The 24517-nt window shown below is 39.3% G+C and overlaps 1 protein-coding gene across 8 annotated transcripts in view; it reads right to left on the bottom strand.

Annotated features, from left to right (window-relative positions):
* U2SURP (U2 snRNP associated SURP domain containing) overlaps positions 1-24517 on the bottom strand; it is a 127920-nt gene that overhangs the window by 45022 nt on the left and 58381 nt on the right. For 4 of the 8 annotated variants that reach the window (XM_077488227.1, XM_077488231.1, XM_077488228.1 and 1 more), the window contains exons 10-17: positions 23413-23624; positions 18741-18784; positions 13048-13152; positions 11960-12026; positions 11702-11865; positions 7679-7853; positions 7072-7151; positions 1885-1972 (exon numbers count right to left, since the gene is read on the bottom strand). In XM_077488227.1, the coding sequence (XP_077344353.1) occupies positions 1885-1972; positions 7072-7151; positions 7679-7853; positions 11702-11865; positions 11960-12026; positions 13048-13152; positions 18741-18784; positions 23413-23624 (935 nt within the window). The remainder of the gene's footprint in view (positions 1-1884; positions 1973-7071; positions 7152-7678; positions 7854-11701; positions 11866-11959; positions 12027-13047; positions 13153-18740; positions 18785-23412; positions 23625-24517) is intronic. The other 4 variants (XM_077488229.1, XM_077488232.1, XM_077488233.1 and 1 more) reach the window with 1 other exon arrangement.

The raw sequence follows: 24517 nt of genomic DNA, 5'->3' as shown, positions 1-24517 counted from the left end.
GACCACCCCAGGTGGTGTCAATTCCCTATTACCAACCCCCCCCCCCCCCCCCCTCGCCTACCACGTCCTAGCCCTCTCCATGTCTGGAACTATCTAATGACTGTACTGGATGAGCTCCTCTGCCAGGTGAGAGATTCTATGTTTGTTCTGCTCCTAACCCACTTATTTGAAAATACTGGATTTTGTTAGTCTGAATTTAACTGGCAATTATTGGGATATTACTCGGAGTTTAATGTCTGATAAAAAAAAAAAAAACAGAGCTTTGTTTATTTATTCCTGGGCACAGCAACTGCATGTATAAAAGGCGACAATGATATAAAGTGACTGGCATTGGGCATCAGTGACTGCACATCACGGCAGGAAGCGCTGAAAAATATTTTCAACAGACAAAAATCAAAAATTCTAAATGCATATTAGTAGAGTGTAAAAGGGTTAAAACTGCTGAAAATATTTACATGGCTGTCTGTGCCTTCTTGCTCTTGTGACAACCCCACCACACCTTCAATTTCTTTTACAAGCATCAAAAAAAAAAAAAAAAAAAAGAAGAAGTATAGAAAACAAAAAACATACTTTGGAAGGTTTCAACACTTTGAAAAAAAATTTTTTTGTTCAAATTGTGTTTTTTTATGTTTATAGTGCATAAAATAAAAAAACACAGTGGTGATCAAATACCACCAAAAAAAAGCTCTATTTTTGGGGAAAAAAAGACATAAATTTTAGCAGTTTTTTTTTTTTTTAACAAAACATAACTCCAAGCACAAAGCTAAACACACAGCTAATCAGCATACACTATGTTACCAAAAGTATTGGGACACCTGTCTTTACACACACATGATATTTAATGGCATTGTACACTGGTCCAAATCACTTGGTGGAGGGGAGATTATGGTGTGGGGTTGTTCTTCAGGGGTTGTGTTTGGCCCCTTAGTTCCAGTGAAGGGAACACTTAATGCGTCAGCATACCAAGACATTTTGGACAATTTCATGCTCACAACTTTGCGGGAACAGTTTGGGGATGGCCCCTTCCTGTTCCTGACTGCGTACAAGTGCATAAAGCAAGGTCCATAAAGACATGGATAAGCGAGTTTGGGATGGAGGAATTTAACTGGCCTTCACAGAGTCCCGACGTCAACCCGAAAACCTTTGGGAAGAATTAGAGCGGAGATTGCAAGCCAGGCCTTCTTGCCCAACATCAGTGCCTGACCTCACAAATGCACTTCTGGAAGAATGGTCAAACATTGCCATAGACACACTCCTAAATCTTGCAGATAGCCATCCCAGAGGATTAAAGCTGTTATAGCTGCAAAGGATGGGCGAACTCAATATTGAACCCTACGGACTAAGACTGGGATGCCATTAAAGTTCATGTGTGTGTAAAGCAAATGAAGTTCCTAAACTGCCAATGAATTTGTAATTCTGGTAAGCCAGTCTTATGACCTAGAAACCACTGCCAAACAGCACAACCAGGTCAAACATCCCAGTCCTCTATGAAGTCTATATTACAACTGAAAGTACACCCTGGCCCCCTTTTGAACAGTGATAAGTGGTACAATGATGAGTTATAATAACCATATTCAGAGAAAACGCAGTGCTGCTCATCTATTTCACAGTCCGAGTGCTGATGTAAAAATAAATTCAGGTGTTTTTGTCAACTTGCTGTATATGCAAAAACACAGTATGACTTTAATGAAACCAAAAATAGATAAAAATTATTTAGTTTCCATGTAAAATTAAATAACCAACTTGAAAAGCTTTTGGAATATGATGAATGTCTGTAAATATTTAAAAACAAATCTGCATTTTCGTGACAAGAAACGATCATCTTACACGAGTGAACACACAAAGTTCTCACAAGAGTGAACACAGATCAAGTTCACAACTGACCTTAAAATTTTCTGACTGCAAATGTCCTTGTATGGCTCTGTAGGCAGCATTCAGATCAGCAAAGACTTGGCATAATTTAGTTTCAAAGCTAATGAGGTAAACAGAGATGTTAATTTATTTCACATGTCTTGGACAGATACACCACATCAAAAATGGTTAAGGATACTGATTAAAAATGTATTTGATAAATCAATATGGTTTTAAAAGTGGAATACTTCCATCTTTTGCTTTTACCTAAAGGGAACACTGTAATAATGCTTACCTATAGGTAATGTAAATATTTCCTAAACATTCGCCGCTTAGGAGATATTTACATTACATCCAGACAGTGACATCACTGGTGCATGCAATCTGAATAAACGGTCACCCGTGCCGTTCCTTTAGAGCCCTGTGCCGTGAACGGCGGCTCCTGCACATGATGTCATTGTGGCTCCCGACAGGTGAAGATGGGAGCCCCAGCAACACGGACTTCTAGACACGGCAGGGCTTTGTTTTAAAGGTTAGTTTTGAGGCAAGTTCACCATAATGTGCTAGTATGCGATGTATACTAGCACATTATGGATTTACCTTGCAGGTTCTGAAAAAAAATGAAATTAAGCTGATCTCTAAAAATTATAACCAAAGGCAATTGCGTGTTTTTTTTTGTTTTTTAGTTTTGGATAGTGGAGAGGGATTAGAACACAGTTTTTTGTTTTGTTTTTATTGCTGTCTTTGTTCCTTTTAGGGAGATTCACCCTCTCCATCTGTCCTGTCCCAAATTTTGGGTTGTCTCCAGAAAAGAAAGATTGGAAATCTTCCAATCGGAACACTAGTTCTGGTGACAACCAGGAATTCCTTAACTTGAGGGTATTTTTCCTCACTTCCTGTTTCGACTATTTGCCTTTAGTTGGCCCCTTTCACACTTGTGCGACTTGTCCTGCAACTTGGGACTTTAAAGTCACATGACAAGTTGTTCCCAGTGACTTCCAATGATAACCATTCATATATGTGTGACTTCAAAGCAGTCCCTGTGCTACTTTGGTCCGACTTTATTTCAGGTACATATATAGCTGTCAATTTACGCAACGCTTTACATATACATTGTACATTCACATCAGTCCCTACCCTCAAGAAGCTTACAATCTAAGGTCCATAGCACACATTTATACATACTAGGGCCAATTTAGACAGGATCCGATTAACCTACCAGCATGTCTTTCATACGAGTTGAGGCCCATAGACCTCAGGTTTACATAGGCATTCCCTGAAATCACGTCAAAATCACTGTAAATTCGTAGCAGTGTTAAAGGGGCCTAAAGTGTTAACTTAAAAAAAAAAAATCACTGTAAGCCTAAATCCGTAATCCTACGTTGTGCAAGTGGAAAATTAAGCCTCTAAATACCTTTTTCAATTCTGTTCTGGCCCGTCACATGATCTCCGGCCACTCTCCTCCCCATGGGTAGCCTAAAGGCTACAGCGGGAGGGGCTGAGGGGACAAGCACAGTGGTCATTTGACCTCCCCGGTTGACATTAGAGGGAATCTCGACACCCTTCCTGCTGTAGCACTTATATGGGAGTAGGAGAGCGGCCGGAGGTCACGTGACCGGCCAGAACAGATCTGAATAAGGGCATTTAGAGGTATTGTTTTCTACAAACACTTACACGGTGTAAGAAGCCTGCATAAGAGATATGGCAGTGATATTTTTTTATTTTACAACCACTTTAAGGCAAAAAGCAAAGCACAGAGTTGCACAGAAGCCAATTAGAATACATCTTAGATAGATCTGATTTAAATCACAACAGAACCCCCAGCACCTGACTCAAGGCCACCAGCTCAAAATACTTATATATTTTTTTGCTGTGTAGCGCTGACAACAGCTGCACAGCTTTTGCAGTGAAAATGCCCCCATGAATACTTACAGGTAAGCCATACTCTGCAGGACTGCCAGCTATAACCACGAGTAGGACTTACCCCTAAGAACAAAAGGGGCTGAGGTATTCCGTGTGTGCTAGGATGAAGACCTGGCGGGGACATTTTCACTGGAAAATCTGTGCTTTGCTGGACAGGGCCATACAGCAGATTGCTGAATTAGGGAGGACAGTAAGTGTTTGAAATGGTAGGTTTCACTTCGATGGGTGGATAAATTGATTAAAAAGACAACTAAACAAAAAGGCGCAGCGGTGCTTTGGTTAAAATCTTATTACCAAAAACTACTGTGTACAAAAGTACCTCTCTTTGCACTGCTGCATTTAAAGATTCGGCATGTTCCAGTAAGACAGGCTATAACAACTATTCACAAAATTAGTTGGCATGAGAGTGCAGTGGTTGTGACTCAGACACTGAACCATCCTGTTGTGGCCAACTCATCAGTAGATAGATCAGCACAATAACAGATTAACATAAGATCTCTCTACTGTTTAGCAGCACCTTCAATGCCACAATGTATTATGGCATCACTGTGCACCTACAACCAATGAAATACCTGTAAATCATGTTACAAATACTTTTATGGCTAAACACAAACATTCTCATGTGAATAAACACACATTAGATTTTTAAAACAACTCCTAAAAATAAGTTCACGTTTACAAAAAAAATAAAATATTTTTTATAATAAATGTATATTTTTTGCAGGTAAAAAAAATATGCATTTATTATGTGTTTTGTTAGGGACATGTAAAGCATTGCATGAACAGCAAATTGTGGGTGTAAAGCCATGTTCCTGCAGACAGTCTGTCTGCCCTTATCTCAGACAGGAGCAGGCAGTTACACTGACAGGAAGCTCAAAGAACGCAACAGCTTCCTGGTAGTTCATTATGAACTACAACCCAACAGCCATAAAGGCTATGAATGAATGGTGTGGCCAGCCCCTGCAACACCCCCAATCCCCTACTCAATTGCTTTATTAGCGACTTTTAAATCGCACCAGCAAGTTTTTTCCAGGAAAAACAGAAAAATCAATCTACTCTTCCTTAGGTGGTTTATTGAATATAGGAGAATCGTAGGCACATTCGGGACACTCCCCCCACTATGGATAGGCTTCAATTGTTTTATTAGCGACTTTTAAAATCACACCAGCAAGGTTTTTATTTTATTTTTATTTTTTCCAGGATAACAGAAAAATCAATCTACTTTGCCTTAGGTGGTTTACTGAATATAGGAGAATCGTAGGCACATTCGGGGCACTCCCCCCACTATGGATAGGCTTTTCACGTCTTTTTATAGTCATCTTCCCTTCCCCCTCCCCCCTCTTATGATTAATGATTGTTATTATGTCCATTATCTTTCTCACGTTTTAATATAACTGTTAGATGAATGTTTTTATTTACTCTGCGATATACGTCATTTCTGGGTACGTCTATATATAAAAAAAAAATGATATATTTATTAATTATGCGACTTTTACGCTAGTGCTTTATTAATTTAAAAAAAATCCTCTAATATTTTAAAGATTTTCTCCAGGAATTTTTAATTTCTTTCCCTTCCCCTCCGATTATATTAAATGTAATTTTATTTTTATTTTAATTTTCCCCTCATAGTTATATATATATATATATATATATATATATATATATATATATATACCTATTGGTATATACATACACATATCTATTAATATATTTTTTATATTTTAACAGTGTATGGTTTGTTCAGTGCCACATAACGCAATACGTCCCTTAACTAGCAATCTTGCTTGTTTTATCTGTGTTCACATTTCTTTATTTATATTTACATATGTAAAACGGTCCTCTATATCCAGTATGTTCACTAACCATTCTGTGACATATAACTAACCATATCAATGGCGCCGGCCGCATTTCCTGTTTAATGGATAGATGAGCAGATGCCTTCTATCCATTTCCGGGCTTTAAAACACAATAAGTATGTCAGACACCAAAAAAATGGCCGCGGTCCCCTTTCCTGCGACATTATCAACAACAAAATGGCCGCCGGCTGACTTCCAGGTCTCCATAATAATGGCTGCCATATACTAGCTCTGTTTAAGCTATTTAAGGACACTTTCTACTGTTGTGTTTATCCCCTGATAAAGTCACATGACCCGTGACGAACACGCGTCGGGACACAGCAACCAGGAAGTGACGTAGACCGAGCCCGCAGCTCGTTTATACACTGCTTGTACAGACTGCGAGTATTTTTAAACTGTTTTAATAACAATAAACCTGTTGAAGCACTTTACACTATGGAGTATTCTTCCTCCATCTCTGCTTAAACCCATGTATATGCCATACCACTGAGGAACCCTGACTGCAATACCACAGAGGAAACCCCCTTAAAAGGGACCATATCATTGGCCAGGACCTGGGCACCCCACAGTAAAGGGAAAATTCCGCTAAAGGATCCCAAAAAGCTCTCTATATATACGCTGTTACCTTACAGCGGTAAGGTAAGGGGACATCCATTACTGGTATATACGGGACCACCAAGGCCATATCCCCTTCCACCAGCACCACTTCCCTTCCCATTGCAACAGCTCCACATCGTATATCTTGCTGAAGAAGTCACATCCTATGCGATTTTGAGAATAATCGCAGCACTTTGCACTGAAAACTGACTTTTTGTCTGATACACTTATATTTTTTTTGTCACTTAATTATTATTTATGTTTGAAGGTTTGCCTATGTGCACCACAACAGAACACCTGCACTCTATGCGATTTTAGGATCGCAACACGCTGCAATTTTGAATGTTATATTGTGTTTTTTCTTTTTTCTTGTTTTTATTATTTCACGGTTTTATGTTGTAGATTTTACACTAATACCAACGAGCATTATTGTTTTATCAGCCACAGCGGCACATTGGAATATTTGCACTTTTATGCGACTACAGGATCGCAACACGTTGCACTTTGGATTTTATATGAATTTTCACTATGTTATGTATTTATGTTGTGGACTATTAGTAGAAATGAGTGTTGCTGTTTAAACTAGTCACATAGACCTACCCAGACCTGTATTGTTTACTGGATATCCCCCCATTGCGAATTTTATATACTGCTTTTATCAATAGATAGATCCTCCTTGTGTACAGCGCACCACTAACCTTTCTTACTCATTACCCCCAATCCCCTACTTGCTGTCAAAACAGGGGATCAGGGGAGTGTGGGGGCCGGTTCATTTGAATATGGGTGTAAAATGTTACAAAAGGTGAACGTGTGCTTTAAAGCAACATGTAACAACGAGACTCACAATTTTCTGTAGTATGATGCATTGGCAACTTTAGCAGATGAGTTATACAAGACATCGGACACCAGGTAAAGTCTGGCAATCTATAGGGAAAAAAGAAACAATCATGAAACTAATAATTTGGTAAATAATACGTGAAGTTCCAGTAAAATTGCAGACAACAAAAATTTGAGACGAGCTTGGATGAACTCCAAACTCTTCTCTATCTGAACTATTGCTTTCTTTCTTTTTTTTATTATTTTCAAAAAATTAGCTGTGGGCCAAGCCATTCCCTACCCACAGCTCATGTAAACAAAGAAGAAGGCTGGAATGACCCAGCCTGCAGCACACTGCAATAAAAACAAAAAAACAAAAAGGAGCACAAACTTGGAGTTTAGCTAGAGTAGAGTTATGACACCCAAGCTCATCTCTAATATCAAACAGCAAAACTTGAAATTTTCTCAACTGACTATGGATAATTCAAATGCTTACACAAGCAAAAAGTGGAAAAAGGGCACAATAAATAATTTCACTAACCTGCCTGACAAAATCCTGTAGGTTTGAAAGGTGGGGTTGGGTTATAAGGCAGAGTCAATATATAAACATGCATAAGCAATAGACATGGTAATACCTTTTTAGGGAGGGGGGTTTTCAAGATAGACAAAGACTCCGCTATGCAGTCTACAATCTCTTCTGCTGCTTCGCCATGGTTAAGACAGAACATCATGGCATCACCAATGTCATTTTTCCGTGGAGTTAATCCTCGTAACACCTCCTCTAATTTGTCTCTTTGTCTAAAACAGAAACTGATGTCAAAAGTACTAGACAAAATGTAAAAGTGATGGATAAAACAAACAATAACTCTAATAAAAGTGAAATTTGTACCATCCAACAATATGTACTTAAAGTGGAACTTTACCCATAACAACTTAATAAAAATAATGTTCTTTAGCAAGGGGCATTCCAATATTTATGCCATCGATATTAGTGTGTGCTGTAAATTGCCTGCAGCATTGTTACCATTTATTCTTAACGAAGGCTGCCATTTTGCAGCTCCCAGTATATCACCTTAATGCTGTCAGCAGATCGGCCTCTACAAATTTGGCAGTACCTAAAAATAGCAAGTAAACGAGCATGTGCACAGTAGTGCATTACTAGATTTTAAACAGTATAGGCACTTGTTTTTAATGTTTTACATAGCTCTACCTGCAAAAGGGGCCAACCTGAAGTGATCTAGTAGGACTTAATTGTCCGATTAAAGTTCCATTTTAACAGGATTAGTCACTGAAGTTCTGACTGGCTGGGATGGCAACAAACAATAAGCTGGATAAGATGATTTACTTTAAAAGTGCATGTACAATACATATAAAAATCATATCAGATGATTACTTATACGTTTCTTTACAAAGACAAGCTGTTGAAAATGAGCAGTTAAAGACTTAAAGCGGTATTTGGTTTTTTGGAATACAGCATTAAACACATTAGTTCTGAGTAATGGTGTGTATCCCGATACCTGCAGGCAGTGACTTCTGGTACAGATATCCTATTCAGTGCCTTCTTAGCGGCTGTTGGGTAGTGCCCTGAGCGGTTATCTTCCAACACTGTGTGAGTTAACAGCAGCCACTGCTATTGAGAGAAGTTGCACTGCTTGCAACCCCCCCCAAAATCTGTCTTTTCCGCCATTCACAAAGCTCATATCACTATTCTTCCATAATGAATCACGTTCCGAGAGTCAAGGAGCAGCTGAAGGACAGGATCTTCATAGCACATTCACAGAACACATTTTTGAAGAATAGCGATATTAACAATATGAATGACAGAGAACTTTTCTTAATGGCATATGCTACTAACTTTCACAGGAGTAGGAAGACTGCCACTCAGGGCAATAATCTGGTGGCTCCAAAGGAGGCAATGAAAAGGTTTGTTACCCAATGTAACCTGATGCATGTAATGGAATGCACAACATTACACAAAACTAATTTGTTTGATGCTTTATTCCAAAAATAAAATACATAAAAAATTGCAGTAACCGCTAATGGTGAAATTCAGTATTGACACCTGATAATAAAGATTTTATAGTAACAACTATGTAACTGGCCAAACTTCAGAAATTAATATGACTGGTACAACCAGAAAAAAAAACAAAAAAAAAGAAATACAGTACATAAGCTTTTTAAAAAAATTTAAACTGGGCTATATGCAGCTACCGTCAGGTCACTGGACACTGGCAAAAAGAAAGACTGTAGTACACCCCCCTATATAATCCCTCCCACTACCCCGCTAGAATCCGTTTGTACAATAGGGAGATCATAACAGAGGGGAGGGTTCTGGTCTAGAACTGTATGCCAGGAAACAGATTTCACTGGTGAGTCAATCCTATTTCTCTGATCGTACAACACACATGCTTCTTTAAATCAGTACAATTGGGATGTCCAAAAGCAGTCAAAGAGTAAACAATGCCAACTGGCCCACATAAAAAAAAAAAAAAACCAACAGGTCATGGAGGGCTTGACAGACTCAGGAGGGCAGCTTGAAGCACCTTGTGACCAAAACTGGCATCAGAAAAGGCTTGAATATCCACACGGAACTAAAACAATAACAGAAGCCCGGGTGGCAGTTGTTTAATTACAAGAACAGATGCCAGATGCTGAAAAGCTCAAAGCTGAACTGGTAGAATATACTTGAATAGGGAAGGTAGGAACTCTATCCTTCAGACAATGGTCCTTAACGATAACTTGCCTGAACCACCTAGCAATGGTGGAGTGAGAATCCTCAGGAAGCACAAAATATAGGAAATGTGATTTTCTACAAGTGGCAGCAGCTGAAAGGTAACCCCCCAACTGCACGCACAATTAGTAGGCCTATTAGATCACACCGCTCCAAGCATCCATATCCTCCGAGTTGTCCCAGGAGCTTGCTCAGGATAGCATCCTTGCTCATTGCACCCTTTATCGTAGGCATGACTGGCTGCACGCCGATGATGTAAAGGAAGTAAAAATCAACTTTGTTGCGGTCAGACAAACATGCCAAGCATCCACCCTTGAAGCCATTTCAACGTGGCCCATCATTCCTCTCACCGTGTGCACCACTTCCAGACAGAGGGATTCCCATAGCTGCTTCGAGGTAGGAGATGAGGAGGGAAGGACAATATCCTGTTTTAAAGTGGATGTAAATACATTTACCCAAGTGAAGTGTACAGCCTCAGATGATACACAGGGATAAAACAAAATCTCCCTACATAAGTTTTATATATGCTGTCTTCAGCTTTATATACTGCTTAGCGAGTGCACGCCCCGTTTAGAATTTATTTTTTACCTATCCACCTGTGGGTGTGAATTTTTGCCATACACTGAGACAGCTTTTTGAAGGAAAGGCACACACACCCTCTCCATCCACATAGGCAGAAAAAGGAACAAACAATGCAGAGCTGTTCTGTGAATAGACCAGCAGTCAGCTAACCTATTTCTATGCATCCACCCTGACACAAAATTCAGCCTGGTTTTATCTCAGTTGATGGAGAACTTGTCAGAAGTTATCATGCTGATAACAGAAGAACAGAGCAGCAGAAAGCCATGGGATTTAGGGTTTTGGAGAGAGACAAGTGACCGCTACAGATATATGCCCAGGTCAAATTTCATGAATGGGGTAAAACGCCAAGAAAGGCTCCTTACAAGGTAAAGTGATACTAAACACACACCATTTAAAAGAGAAGTATGGGTTTTGTTTTTTATACTCATACTTACCTAGGTGGATGGAGCATCAGACCGATGCTGCAGCTGTCCCCGGCATCTCTACACTGTGTACCAAGCCACCGAACACTGCCAATGGCCCAGTTCTCTCACCTCCTGTGCGGAGAGATGCTGCCTGTCAGTCAGCATCTCTCCTGTTCTGATCCTCCACACTCATTGGAGCGCTGAGCTGTGGAGGGGCAGAGAAAGGCTTTATCAGCGGCTCACTGAGACAGCCATCAATCAAGGCAGCTGGCAGATGCAGACTTGGGAAGTAGGGATGACTCGCTGCCTCGACTAATGGCAGTGATGTCAGCGGACTTCAGAAGGTTCTTAGCTCAAAACGGGTCACAGGAGTGCAAAACTATTTGCACTCCTGTGACCCAGAGGAGAGGCCCAGCCTAAAAAGCTCAGGCTGGACTTCTCCTTTAATTTACATTATCACATTACATTAAATACCGTTTTCCTAATCGATATACAGCTGTCAAATGACCCAGCTCTTTCCTAGCCTGTCTGCAGGGAAATATAAGCAGGAGGAGATTCTAGTCCTCTGCTGCTGGTCACATGTTAAAAAAACTAACACAAAAACAAAACAAAAAACACAGCCTCTTCTAGTCTACCCAGTGTAAACAAAAATGTCCCATGGAGGTACTCCTGACCTGCAGTGGTGAAGGAAGAGGGGGAATGGTTTGGTGCAGATTCTTCCATCAGTTTGGATACAGTATCCCAAGGCTCTGCCACTGATCCTGAGCGTGGAGTACCAATTACCTGAATGCAGCTGCATATAACGTCAGAATAATTTCAAGACAACTGTGTCCCGCTTTGTACAATCAGGAAAAAAAGATTTCTAGTAAATTAGCTTTTAAATATCTTAAGCAAAATTTAGAGATTAATCTGACGTCTGAAGCAATATATTAGAAACCTACTCTTCTTTAAGGGATCCCTTTTTGATGGGCTCTTCAATAAAAGGCTCGGGTTCCTGTTCTTCAGCCATTCCATGCAGATAAGGATTTAATGGTGGTGGTCTCCAGAAAGAACCATTTTTAAACATTCGGAAATCTTCTGTCCTCCATTTTGTAGGAGAATCTCCCTAAGTAACAAGGTACAAAGGATAACGTTTATTTTGTACAAAACTACAACACACACACACAGTGTGAGAAAGTGTATACTGAGGTATTATTCACCTGTAGTATTGAGTAAAGCTTCCATCTGTAATACACGTGGGCAGGGGTCTGGTTTTCAAACAAGAATCTAGAAAAGCGAAAGGAAAAAACTTGCACTATTCACTAAAAGCATTGGAAAAGCATGCACCAGTGTTAACAGATACACAGAAATCTGTAACAGAGCATCCCTAGCCATAAAACTTTGAAAGCGCTGTACTGCATTTACCAACCAAGCTTCATCAAAAATATACGGTAGCCCAATGCATCATTAAAAAAGCATAGACCAGCAAAATCTTGCTTTTAGTTGTACACACACACACACACTATACAGATGTATTGTTTTATTAACATTTATATACACATGGCATAAATGCATCCTACTGGCCTATGCCACCAATTACACACTATTGAGGTTTACATGCTGGTCCTGTGAATTACTCATTTAAGTGCTGGAGGTTAGATAAATAACACATGATCTATGGTTAGCTGCCGGTTATGGACAGAGGTGGGGCTTGTATATTTCAGGCATCAAGCAGCAGGTAGGTTGGGGATTAGGCTCATGGGCTGGTTTAAGTCATAGGAGAGAGCAAAAGGAGAACAGCAGTGAAGACAGCAGCAATGGCATTGTTCATATCTAAAATTCAGCTGGCATTCAGCCATCAGGCTGCATTAACAATGTACACTTGTATACATGATGAGGTTCCACAAATGTTAACATGCTTACAGTGCAGTTAACACTTAAATTTACCACCCTGGATGCAATTGTGCTCTATATTTTTTTTTTTTTAGGCAACTGAATACAGAGCAACATCATGGCTCCAGAATCAGTTGTCGGAAAGAGCCCATAGATTTGTATATTGCTGGGTACATAACTAGACATGGTGTGCATCTCTACACAGCTTTTTTTTATGCCAGTGTAGATGATCACTATAGGAAAGGGAGGGCACACCAGTATCGTGTAATAGTTCAATGGAAATTAAAGAATTGGCATGACAAATGCTTGACACCTAATAATAAACTGGAAATTGTGAAGCAAATAACGTGTTTTTTTCATTATGTGTAATTGGGTAATGCATTTACCAGGAAACTTAATGCACCAACATTTTTACCTGAACATGGGATTGTTGATTTCTCGGTTCATGATCATAGCTTCAAACATTGGCCCTTCACGCACCACAAATTCGATCATGCGATGAATCAGAGCGAGTAAATTCCTACAACGACAGTAGAGTTAAAGGAAAATGTATTCAGACCCTACATACTAATTGCATCCCATCTACCAACTATAGTACAGAGGCTGCTGCTACATAACAGCACTATTAGAAGATGCATTGTAGCTGCCAAGCTGTTTTTTGTATTAGTAATATATAGCAGCCCTTTACCTGATAAGGGCTAAACCCTCTGAAATGCAGAAAAAGGACTATCTGGCTATCAGGTAAGAAAAGAAAGAGTGGCATAAAAAGCCATGTGTCATGTTACATTGAGAAAGTAGGGCAGCAGCATGTAATAAATGTTATACTACAATAAAAAAATAATAACAGTTTGAAGGATTCTCTCAGGTTTATAAGAATGTTGGAATTCCAAACGAAAGATAGTAAAAGGTAAAGCACAAAGAAAACCCTTTTGTCATCATTCAGGAAAGGCTATTAGGGCAGCAAAGAACACTGTCCGCATAGCATAAAACCCCTTTCACACTTGGGCATTTTCAGGCGCTTCTGGGCTAAAAACAGCGCCTGCACAGCATCTGAAAAATAGCGCTGCTAAAACTAGCGGCACTTTACCGCTAACACGCCCCCTCCCCCAGCATGAAAGGGGTCTTACTGCTATTCATGTAACTCATTTTGCAAAACTTACAAATAAGTGTCATTTTAAAAGAAACATGACAACAAGGGCTGTTTGATGACAAAAAGGACACTGGCTCAAATAACAAATGTGCTTTAAAAAAAAAAAAAAAAAAAAGGGCACATCCAACAAGCTTGAAAACATTTAAAAAATAAAGAAACAGAGAAAAGAATTAAAAACTATGACTCCTACCTAAACACATACATATACACACACAGTTGTGCTCATAAGTTTACATACCCTGGCAGAATTTATTATTTCTTGGCCATTTTTCAGAGAATATGAATGATGACACAAACTTTTTCACTCATGGTTAGTTTGGCTGAAGCCATTTATCATCCCTCAACTGCGTTTACTCTTTAAATCATAATGGCAACAAAAACTACCCAAATAACCCTGATCAAAAGTTTACATACCCCAGTTCTCAATACCGTGTATTGCCACCCTTAACATTAATGACAGCTTGAAGTCTCTTGTGGTATTTGTGGATGAGGCTCTTTATCTTTTCAGATGGTAAAACAGCCCATTCCTCTTGGCAAAAAGCCTCCAGTTCCTGTAAATTCTTGGGCTGGTTTGCACGAACTGCACATTTAACCACTTCCCACCCAACGTATGCCATATGAAGTCCTTGACTTTGTACAGGTATATCTGAATGATGCCTGCAGCTACAGGCATCATACAGATATCCTCTTTTTCATCCGGCGATTCCCTACACAAAAACAAATCATAGGGGCTGTTCCGCCACTTGACAGTTCTTACTGGCGGCGAGAGGGGACTTCTGTGCCCCCCCCTGCCCTCAGGTGCTTCAACTGACTCACTTGCATCGGTGAGTCGGAGAACGGATCCGCTGGCCCCACATGTTTACCATAGAGATTTCCGGTGGACCAGATTGTCGCCAGGAGTCTCTATGATCGTTCAGAGGCCAGGCGCAATGTTATAAATGTCACGCCCAGCCTCTGCATTCAAACAAACGGCATATAGCAGTATTCACAATTCCTCAGACCATGTGGATAGAAAGACAGGCCATAGTGCTCTCCATAGAAAAATGTTTTAATGATGAATATACATAAAAAACCCACTTACAATAATGAAGCTTCATACGATCGTTAAAATGAACAATGACCGCGGGTGACGTCACGTGATCTCCGTCCATTACGTCCCTATGGGCGGGACTTCATCAGCGGACACGGAAACGTTTAATTTTTTTATTTCAGGCTTCCCAGCCTAGGAGGCGAGATGTGGGGTCTTATTGACTCCATATCTCACTGTAAAGAGGACCGATCATGCCACATTCCTATTACAAAGGATATTTACATTCCTTGTAAAAGGAATAAAAGTAAAAAAAAAATATTTTTTTTTATCAAAAGTGTCTAACAAAAGAAAATTATATATATATATATATATATATATATATATATATATATATATAAAGCGCCCCTGTCCCCATGTGCTCGCACGCAGAAGCGAACGCATGCATAAGTCCTGCCCGCTTATGAAAACAGTGTTCAAACCACACGTGAGCTATCGCCGCGAACATTTGAGCGAGAGCAATAATTCTAGCCCTACACCTCCTCTGTAACGCAAAACATGCAACCAGAAAAAAAAAAAAAAAAAAAGGAAAGCGTCGCCTATGGAGATTAAGCACCGAAGTTTGACGCCATTTCACGAGCATGTGCAATTTTGAAGCATGGCATGTCAGGTATCTATTTACTCGGCAGTAACTTCATCTTTCACATTATGCAAAAAAATTGGGCTAAATTTAAAAAAAAAAAAAATTGTAAAGCATGAAAAAAAAATTTCCCCAAAAATTGCTACGCAAATACCGTGCGAAATAAAAAGTTGCAACAACTGCCATTGTATTCTCTAGGGCCTTTGCAGAACTGGCCTGGATGGCAAGTGGTTAAGATCTCCCCAGAGTGGCTCAATGATTTTGAGGTCAAGAGACTAAGATGGCCACTCCAGAACCTTCATTTTTTTTCTGCTCTAGCCAATGACAGGTCAACTTGGCCTTGTGTTTTGGATCATTGTCATGTTGGAATGTTTAAGTACGTCCCATGTGCACCTTCCTGGCTGATGAATGCAAATGTTCCTCCAGAATTTTTTGATAACACAGTAGGAATGGTGTACCTTAATAGGCCTTGAGACTCCTCACCAAATGAAGTGTTTATTGTTGTGGCCAAAAAGCTAAATTTTGGTCTCACCACTCCGAATTACTTTGTGCCAAAATGCTTAAGGCTTGTATCTGTGCTGTTTGGTGCAATGAAAGTGGGATACATTGTGGCATTTGCTTAGTAATTGCTTTCTGCTGCCGACCCGACCATGCAGCCCATCTTTCTTCGGGTGCCTCCTTATTGTGTGTCTTGAAACAGCCACACCACATGTTTTCAGAGTCCTGTATTTCTTCTGAAGTTATTTGTGGGTTTTTCTTTGCATACCAAACAAATTTTCCTGGAAATCATGGCTGAAATTTTAGTTTGTCTACCTGACCGTGGTTTGGTTTCAACAGAACCCCTCATTTTTCACTTCTTGATTAGTTTGAACACTGCTGATTAGCATTCCTTGAATACCTTTTTATATCCCTTTCCTGTTTTATACAGTTCAACTACCCTTTCCCGCAGATTTTTTGACAAGTCTTTTGAATCCAGAAATGTCAGTGCAGCACTGGATGAAAGATGCAAGGGTCTGTCAGGAGTCCAGAGACTTATTAACCTTTTATATATGCACACAAATTACAAGTATACAGATCATAGGTGAGGATGGTTACCTTTAATAGCCATTCAAACCCCTTTGTGTCAACTTGTGTGCATGTTATCAGGCCAAAATCACCGGGGTATGTAAACTTTTGATCAGGGTCTTTTGGGTAGTTTCTGTTGTCATTATGATTTAAAAAGAGTAAAACACAGTTGACTAATAAATGGCTTCAGCCAAACACTAACCATGAGTGAAAGGTTTTTGTGTTATTCATATTCTCTGAAAAATGGCCAAGAAATCATAAATTCTGACAGGGTATGTAAACTTAGGAGCACAACTGTATATATAAAACAGCGTAACCAAATTAGGGCAAGTAATGCCAATTATATTACATATAAAACTAAGTTAAGGAAAAAAGAAATAATAAAAAAAATAATCCCAACTATGAAAAAGCATAAGACCTATGGTGTGTTGGTGCACAATTAAATCTGGGTAATTTCCAGTGGAGCACCAATACAACAAAAATAGCCATGTTTTGGTATATTAACAGTATATACTACCCTGAAACTGCAGTAATATCTGAGATGAAATTACTCTATTAATGGGCAACTACCTTTGTAAAGTGAAAAACCTCCTAGAGTAAAATAGTGTAGTACTCGAAGAGTAATTGTGGAACTACAGTTTGACCTATAATCATGTTACGTTCTTTAATTATAACACAACCACATTTATTGGAGTCGATCGTACCAATGTCTGGTCAAAATACTTTCCCAATCCATCCCTTGATGTTTTCCTGGTCCCCCGCTGCCGCAGACTGTTCAGCTGTGGTGTTGCTCACCAAGGCCAATGTCAAAGGTCAATGGGAATTTGAAATTTGATTCTTCTTGGGTTGTATTTTCTTGTCTTGAAAGTAAGACTGTGCTTTCCTGAGCAAGAGTTTATCGGACACCCTCCCTAGCCAGAAGACAACTAAAGGGTTAATCCAAGCCAAAACTAATACTTCAGTTTCTAGCTCTGTGCCCCAAAACAGTGGTCAGGCTCTTGCTGAATGCATAACTTCACCTTTCCTTTAATTAAAATAAATTGAAAGAAGAAAAAAAAAGGCAGCCAGACACTGCAACACACTTAAAGCTGGGAAGACCTGGAAACTTCACTTATAATATTAAAAGGCTGGAGCGTGGTTGAGCCAGCATCAATCTAGAACTGAAATATGAGTGCTATTCACATTCAAATCACTCAATTATAGATGTAATATAAAATCCTCAAGCGGAATAAAAGTAATAAATGCTGCTTTATGTTCTTTTCATGCGACCCTTTAAAAAAAAAAAAAAAACTCAGCGCATCCAAAGACCTTATCTAACTATCAGTCAAGAATATTGTGTCTATAGGAACACCCCAAGACATCCAGCCAGTCAGGAGTAAGGAAGATGGGGAACATTAAAGAACCTACTGGCCCACATACACATGAGGATATCAGACGGGGGAAAAAAAAAAAAAAACGCATTCGGAGCGATAGTCTGATAATCTGATCATTCATACACAACTTTTTTGAGAGCTGATCACAACAGTTCATGTGAAAATATCCGAAAGAGACCAGCATAAAAATTTCTCGTACAAGAACCGAACAAATGATTTTCATGTAATTGGTATAGTATTTGTACGAGAAAAAACAAACAAAAACGTGTGACCAAGGCCACACATGCTTTGACACAAAAGAATACATTGCATCATTTTTATACAAAGTTGTATTCTGTTGAAGAATTTTCATAACTTTAGTAGTCTGCTGGTTTTTGATATGAGACTTGCAAAGAAAAAAAAAGTGAATAATTTTCTGGATATTCTCATTGTATGCATTAGGCTTAACATGATCGCTGTTGATCCCCTGCTGATCAGCTGATGCCAACAAAATGTTCACTCTTCTTTCGCACCTTCCCCTATCCACAGAAGACACTCCACTGGTTGATTTGTATCTGCATGCTCAACTTGAAAGCAGCTTTAGAAAAACATTCAGACAGGAAATCTTCCAGTCTTTTCTATTACTTTTCTAAATGTATAATCCTACAGATTTTTGACAGGTCAGATGCTAGCTTAACCGTGTATTGTGCATTTAAATGAACAGGGAAAAACAAAACAAAACAAAAAAAAAAAAAAAACTGTTGCTCAGTGAAGCGCCAATCACCTCCCTCAAGACCATCAACCAATCATTTGTATTTCTGAAGGGGATATTTTCTAAAATCACATGAGTAATAATAAAGAAAAAAAAATGTACCTTTCTGTTGGGATAACCACTTTGACTATGGCTTGCGACAGAGTCTGTATATGAAGTCACATCAGATAATAAACATAGAATATGTGAGTATTGTTAACAAGTAACAAGCAAAAGAAATTATACATATCATTAAACACTAGACATCTAGTACATGTTTATGCAGGCACTTCTTGAAAAGCATAAACAACTAACAAGATACAATGAATGTGCCCACAGAGTGGGTGATAGTTGAAATGTCCTGATATATATTGCACATTAAAACATCAAAATAGGTACTACACTGGAAATTGTAAAGGCAAATACAGCTATGGGGGGCCACTATCTGTACACTCCTGTATTTCTGAACATAGCAAACAATACCCTGGCTGAACTACGCTTTCAATAACATATCAGAAACAACGGCTATTACAATATATACATACAGGGCTTTGTTAAAATAGAGGCACTTTGAAAAAATAGTTTAATATAATACAAAAAGGCCAGGCTCTAGTTTAAAAGTAAATGTTATTTGTAAAACAGACCCTGAGGGGGTCTAAATTGAAATGACATTTTAATCTCCCCCCCCCCCCCCCCCAATTCCATGATACGCTTTTCTTGCAATTCAGTCCGATCAGTGCAAAACAAAACTTGCCTGATTGGGCCAAGCTATAGGAGAGGTATTATGTACTCTGTCATGCAGGATGTAGAGGTTTCTAGAATAATGAGAAGTTCTACCAGCTGGATACCTGTGGCTGGAATACCAAATCTGTGCAAAGAGCTGTGGCCACTCAGCAATGAGTTACCTGCGTCACTCCACCCATATGGTCTTTCCTATAAATGGCTGCATTTACAAGTGAGTTCACAGGCAATTCGGAGTGTTTTTTTTTATGTAAAGGTTTTGTGTTTTTATTAGGCACATTCATACTCAAGTGTTTTTTTTTTTTCAGCTAATAGATAGCTACTGGGTTACTAGGAGCAGATGTTTGCTCAAGAATCAAAATGCTTGACTTATGGTGTTTTTCAGGCATATCTATTGAAGTTTATGGGGTCCAAAACACCTCATACACATTTCCAAGCTTCAGGTGTCACATGTGATCAGGCACAAGGTATTTTGGTTGTTAAGCATTTTGGAGCTTTGGCCCTCAAACCAAATGATTGCGTAAAATTCAGCTTCCCACAACATTGAAGATATAGGGGGTCTCTACTTTGCATGTCACAATGAGGGGGGGGGGGGGCTCTGCTGTTACGATGTGGTAAGAGCATCTCTACATCGCTATATGTAATGAGAGATGTCAATTAGACAGAACAAGTAGGTATAACATACCATGTTCAGGGTGCCTGGCCAAAGACTGTATACATTATGTTACTAAACCCAGGGCCCTGCATTCACTATAGCTGGTCTCCCACAATACATGGAAATGCAATTATTTTAGTAAATATAAAACTGATAAATACCCTCTCTCGTCAGCAGTATATAGCAGCCTTGTGACTTCTATCAGTTACTAGCAAAGCTTGTAGGAGTTTTCATTCTCCCCTGACCCTCTGTCTGGACAGTGGCAATTCGCCCTGTGCTGATCACATTCACCCTAAGAAAAAAACTGAGCATGTGCATCCCCATCCCCTGGCTCTGTAAATGAGTTATTTTTGGAGACGGTGGAAGAAGCAGAGGATATGTGCATATGAGTTCAAACAACCTTTTTTTTTTTTTTTTTTTACACAATGCAGAGGATTAACCCCTTCCACAGTGAGTATAACAAGTATGCTTTACTGCATATACAGAATGATTTTACGGTTGTGGATTGCACTGTTCTCCCGATGCAAACACAGGAGGTAAAAGCCTTTAAGGTTAATGCAATCAGCCGTGTTTTACTCCTGACATGCATCTTTGAAAATGTTAGACCACATGAAATTAATTGCATTGGTTGTTGCTTTTCCCATGCACTCTGTGGAGTTTTAGTCCGCAAAACAAATACATTTGAAGCCTTAATAAACACATCTCAAACGTGTCTCAAATGCAAGCTATCGTTCCCTTAAAATAAATGTAAAGCCAAAGTTTTTTTTTTTTTTAGTTATGGATAGCGTGGGGAAAGCTTAAAGTGGATGTAAACCGGATTCATGAAATTTTAGCTGGGCACATATATCTGTAGTGTGTTATCTCTTTTCAAAGCACTATGTCCCATAGCTGTCTCCTGCTCCGTTCTGTTATCAGCCTGAGAACTCCTTACAAGTTCTCTGTCACATATGATAAAAGCACCCAGCGTTTTCTGTTGCGGAGCACGTTATAAATAGATTAGTGAACGATTCAACGACCAGCTCTGAAAGTCTCTACCACTGGGGAAAAGGTGTGTGTGTGCCTTTCCTCCAATCAGCTGTCTTGGCTGTTTGCCCAGTCTTCACTGCAGTGGTAACCAGGAAGAGAAAATCTAACACAATCTGAACTTTCTAAACAGTATATAAAAGATAAAGACAGCAGATATGCATGTAAAACTTATGTAAGGAGATGTGTTTCATCTGTGTATTATCTGGGGCTGTTCACTTAACTGGGTATATGTGAGAGTTTACATCCACTTTAAGGCTAGGTTCACATGGTTGGGGGTATCACAGCTGTTCCTGCACCCACAACCACCCGCAGCCAAAACACACTGTTATTCATTCTTAATGGCACCCCCATGCATTTAAACCCACAGCCCGTTTGTGGGTACTGCAGGGAAATTGTATGGTGCAAAAGCTGCATTTTCTGCAGGAAAACGCAGGTGCAGCATATTCAAATGAATGGGCTGCCATGCCCCACGTAAACACAGGGCACAAACCTGTAACAGTGTGAACCTATCCCAAAACCCCAATCCGTTAAATTTTTGCTGCTTTTTTTCAGGCTGGAGAGATTTCTAGTCACTTCTTCCAGAGGGGCAAAATTAAGCGAGAGAAAATCTCTACAAAGTGAGGGGTATGCCCCTCAGACAGTTGGCATTAGAACACCTTCTTGTTTTGGTGATACCTGTAAAATTTCAGATTTCCCATCACTTTTTAACCACTTCCCAACCGGCGCACGCCGATGTACGTCGGCAGAATGGCACGGGCAGGCAAATGGGCATACCTGTATGGCCCTTTAAATTTGCCGCCCTGCCATCGCAAGCGCGTGCCAGTCGGGACCCCCGTGAGTCCAGTCGCGGGTCCCGCGGACTCGATCGCCGCGGGCATACCCGCTATTGTCTCGTGTGGCGGCTGAACTAGGAGATGCCATTGTAAACGGCATCTCCCTGTTCTGTCTAGCAACAAGTGACGCTGATCTCTAAAAGAGTGTTCACTAAAAGAAAGCCCAGCCCCCAACAGTTAGCAACACGCCCCTAGGAAAACTTAACCCCTACACTGCCATTTATACAGGAATCACTGCATTTGTATAGCAGTGATTGCTGTATAAAATTACAATGGTCCCAAAAATGTCCGATAATGTCGCAGTCACAAAAAAAAAAAAAAAAAAAAAAAAAAAAAAAATCGCTGACCTCCGTCATTACTAGTAAACAAAAAAAATGTATCAAAATGCCATAAAACTATCCGCTATTTTGTAAACGCTATAAATTTTGCGCAAACCAATCAATCGCTTATTGCAATTTTTTTTACCATAAATATGTAGAAGAATACGTATCTGCCTAAACTGAGGGAAAAGAAATGTTTTTTTTTATATATTTGGGGGATATTTTTTATAACAAAAAGAAAATGCTTTTTTTCAAAATTTTCGCTCTATTTTTGTTTATAGCGCAAAAAATAAAAACCGGAGGGGTGATCAAATACCACCAAAAGAAAGAAGTCAATTTTGTTTGGGAGCCACGTCACACGACCGCGCAATTGTCAGTTAAAGCGACGCAGTGCTGAACCGCAAAAAGTGGTCTGGTCTTAAGCCAGCAAAATGGTCCGGTCTGAAAGTGGTTAAGGACAAATAGAGAGGGTGAATCTATTTAGCAGAGACAGACGGCAATAAAAAAAAAGAAAAGAAAAACGACTAGCCAGACAATGAAACGCCTTGATGTGCTGAAATGCATTTGCAAAAACATGCTTGGGTGCATTATTAAAGGTGCTTTCTCCTGCCAGGGGAAAAGCATTTATGAAAACCCCAGTGTGCATGAGGTCTAAACGCCCGAAAGAATGTTACAACTGGCTTCCTTCTAAGCCCAACATCCGTATAAAATGTATTTTTAACAGCTCCTTTGTCTAAAGCAATATTCTGCTCTCATTAGAAAGATAGACTTGTGCAAACAAAAAGTGTACCAAAACAACCAAGGATGGATTTTGCATATTGTTATATTTTTTTCAAAGACAAAGTTTTAGATATGGAATTTATTCAGAAAATTAAACCAACAAAAAGTTAGAACTCAAGTTTAACCAAGCCCTGTATATACAAGTTCTATACGCAAACCATGAACTTCCTAGAATCACATACCTGTAACCCAGTCGGCTAAATAACTAAATCACATGACTTGTCCAATGCAATAAATGTCACACCTTTATTTTTATATTACTAATCCTGGAATGAACATCAAAACTAACCTTTATGGATTATGCGAACCATGTAGTAATGTTTAGAAGTGTGTGTATAAATATATATATATGGGGGCAGAGAAAATCCTTTATCTGTATGTAGAATGTATCCAGCACCACTGGCTATGAGGAAAAAACATTGTTATATTTCATTAATTACCTTCTCAAACTCCTCCTTATTTTTGGGTGGTGGTAACATGGGAGAATTGGGGTTCTTGAGGCGCTCTCTCGGCTGGGCGTTAAAAGGCAGACCAGATGGTGGAGGTGGTAGAGTGTGCTCCATCATAGATGGGGGAATATATATAGGGTGTGGAGGGATAGGCACAGCTTTTCCCCAACCCAGCTTCATTTCAAAAGACATAACCATTTTTCCTGAAATCAGAATAGCGAAATTATAAGTAGTTAACTAGCATTCCATAACCTCCCTCCTCCACTACCCCCCCCGATTAATAAAAATACATTAACAGAACAGTATGGCAAAAGGTACCAAGATAGAATATTGCTCAAGGGGTCTGCAAGCTTGCCTACTGCCTCTATCACAGACATGGGTCCTCATGAGGAAGATAATGCTGTCCAAGCTCAGAACTTATAATGCACAGGTTCTTCGGGCCCACTGTGACAACTTTAGGTTCTTTACTTTTGATCTGGAGCCAATCAACGTGGTCTCATCATCTCATCATCATGCAATTACCATAACAGCAAAATTATGTAGACCACATGCAGGTTTAATAAAACCTCTCTAGTTAAGATGCCATTGCAGCATAAAGAGGGCAGTGTATTTAATACTGTAACTGCCAGATATAATTACAGCAATGAAAAAATTAACGCTGTGTTTTTTATTTTTGCAGCTTGCAAAAGACAAAAAAAAACAAAAAACTGTGGTAGTAAACCCCCTTTTTAAAACCTGTACCTACAGGTAAGCCTACTATAATAAGGCTTACCTGTAGGTACAGTAAATATATCCTAAACTTGCAGGAAATATTCACACTGCATGGAGCCGGTGATATCACAGATGCATGTCAGCGGTGAGAGGGAATCGCCAGAGGGATTCATTCTAAGTTGTTTCATAATGTGCAAGTATGCAATTAGCACTTTATTCCATTGACATATTTATTTTATACACTATAAGCATGGGAATGCAATACATACACAAAATATATATTATATATATATATATATATATATATATATATATATATATATATATATATATATATATATATATATATTTTTTTTTTTAAACAGCTTACCTGTAAAATTTTGGG

Source organism: Lithobates pipiens, unplaced genomic scaffold (assembly GCF_037356315.1).
Source record: "Lithobates pipiens isolate NorthernLeopardFrog02 unplaced genomic scaffold, aLitPip1_a1.2 Scaffold_18, whole genome shotgun sequence".
NCBI lineage: Eukaryota > Metazoa > Chordata > Amphibia > Anura > Ranidae > Lithobates > Lithobates pipiens.
Note: the sequence above shows the minus strand (reverse complement) of the source record. Positions and strands in the feature narration are given on the sequence as shown.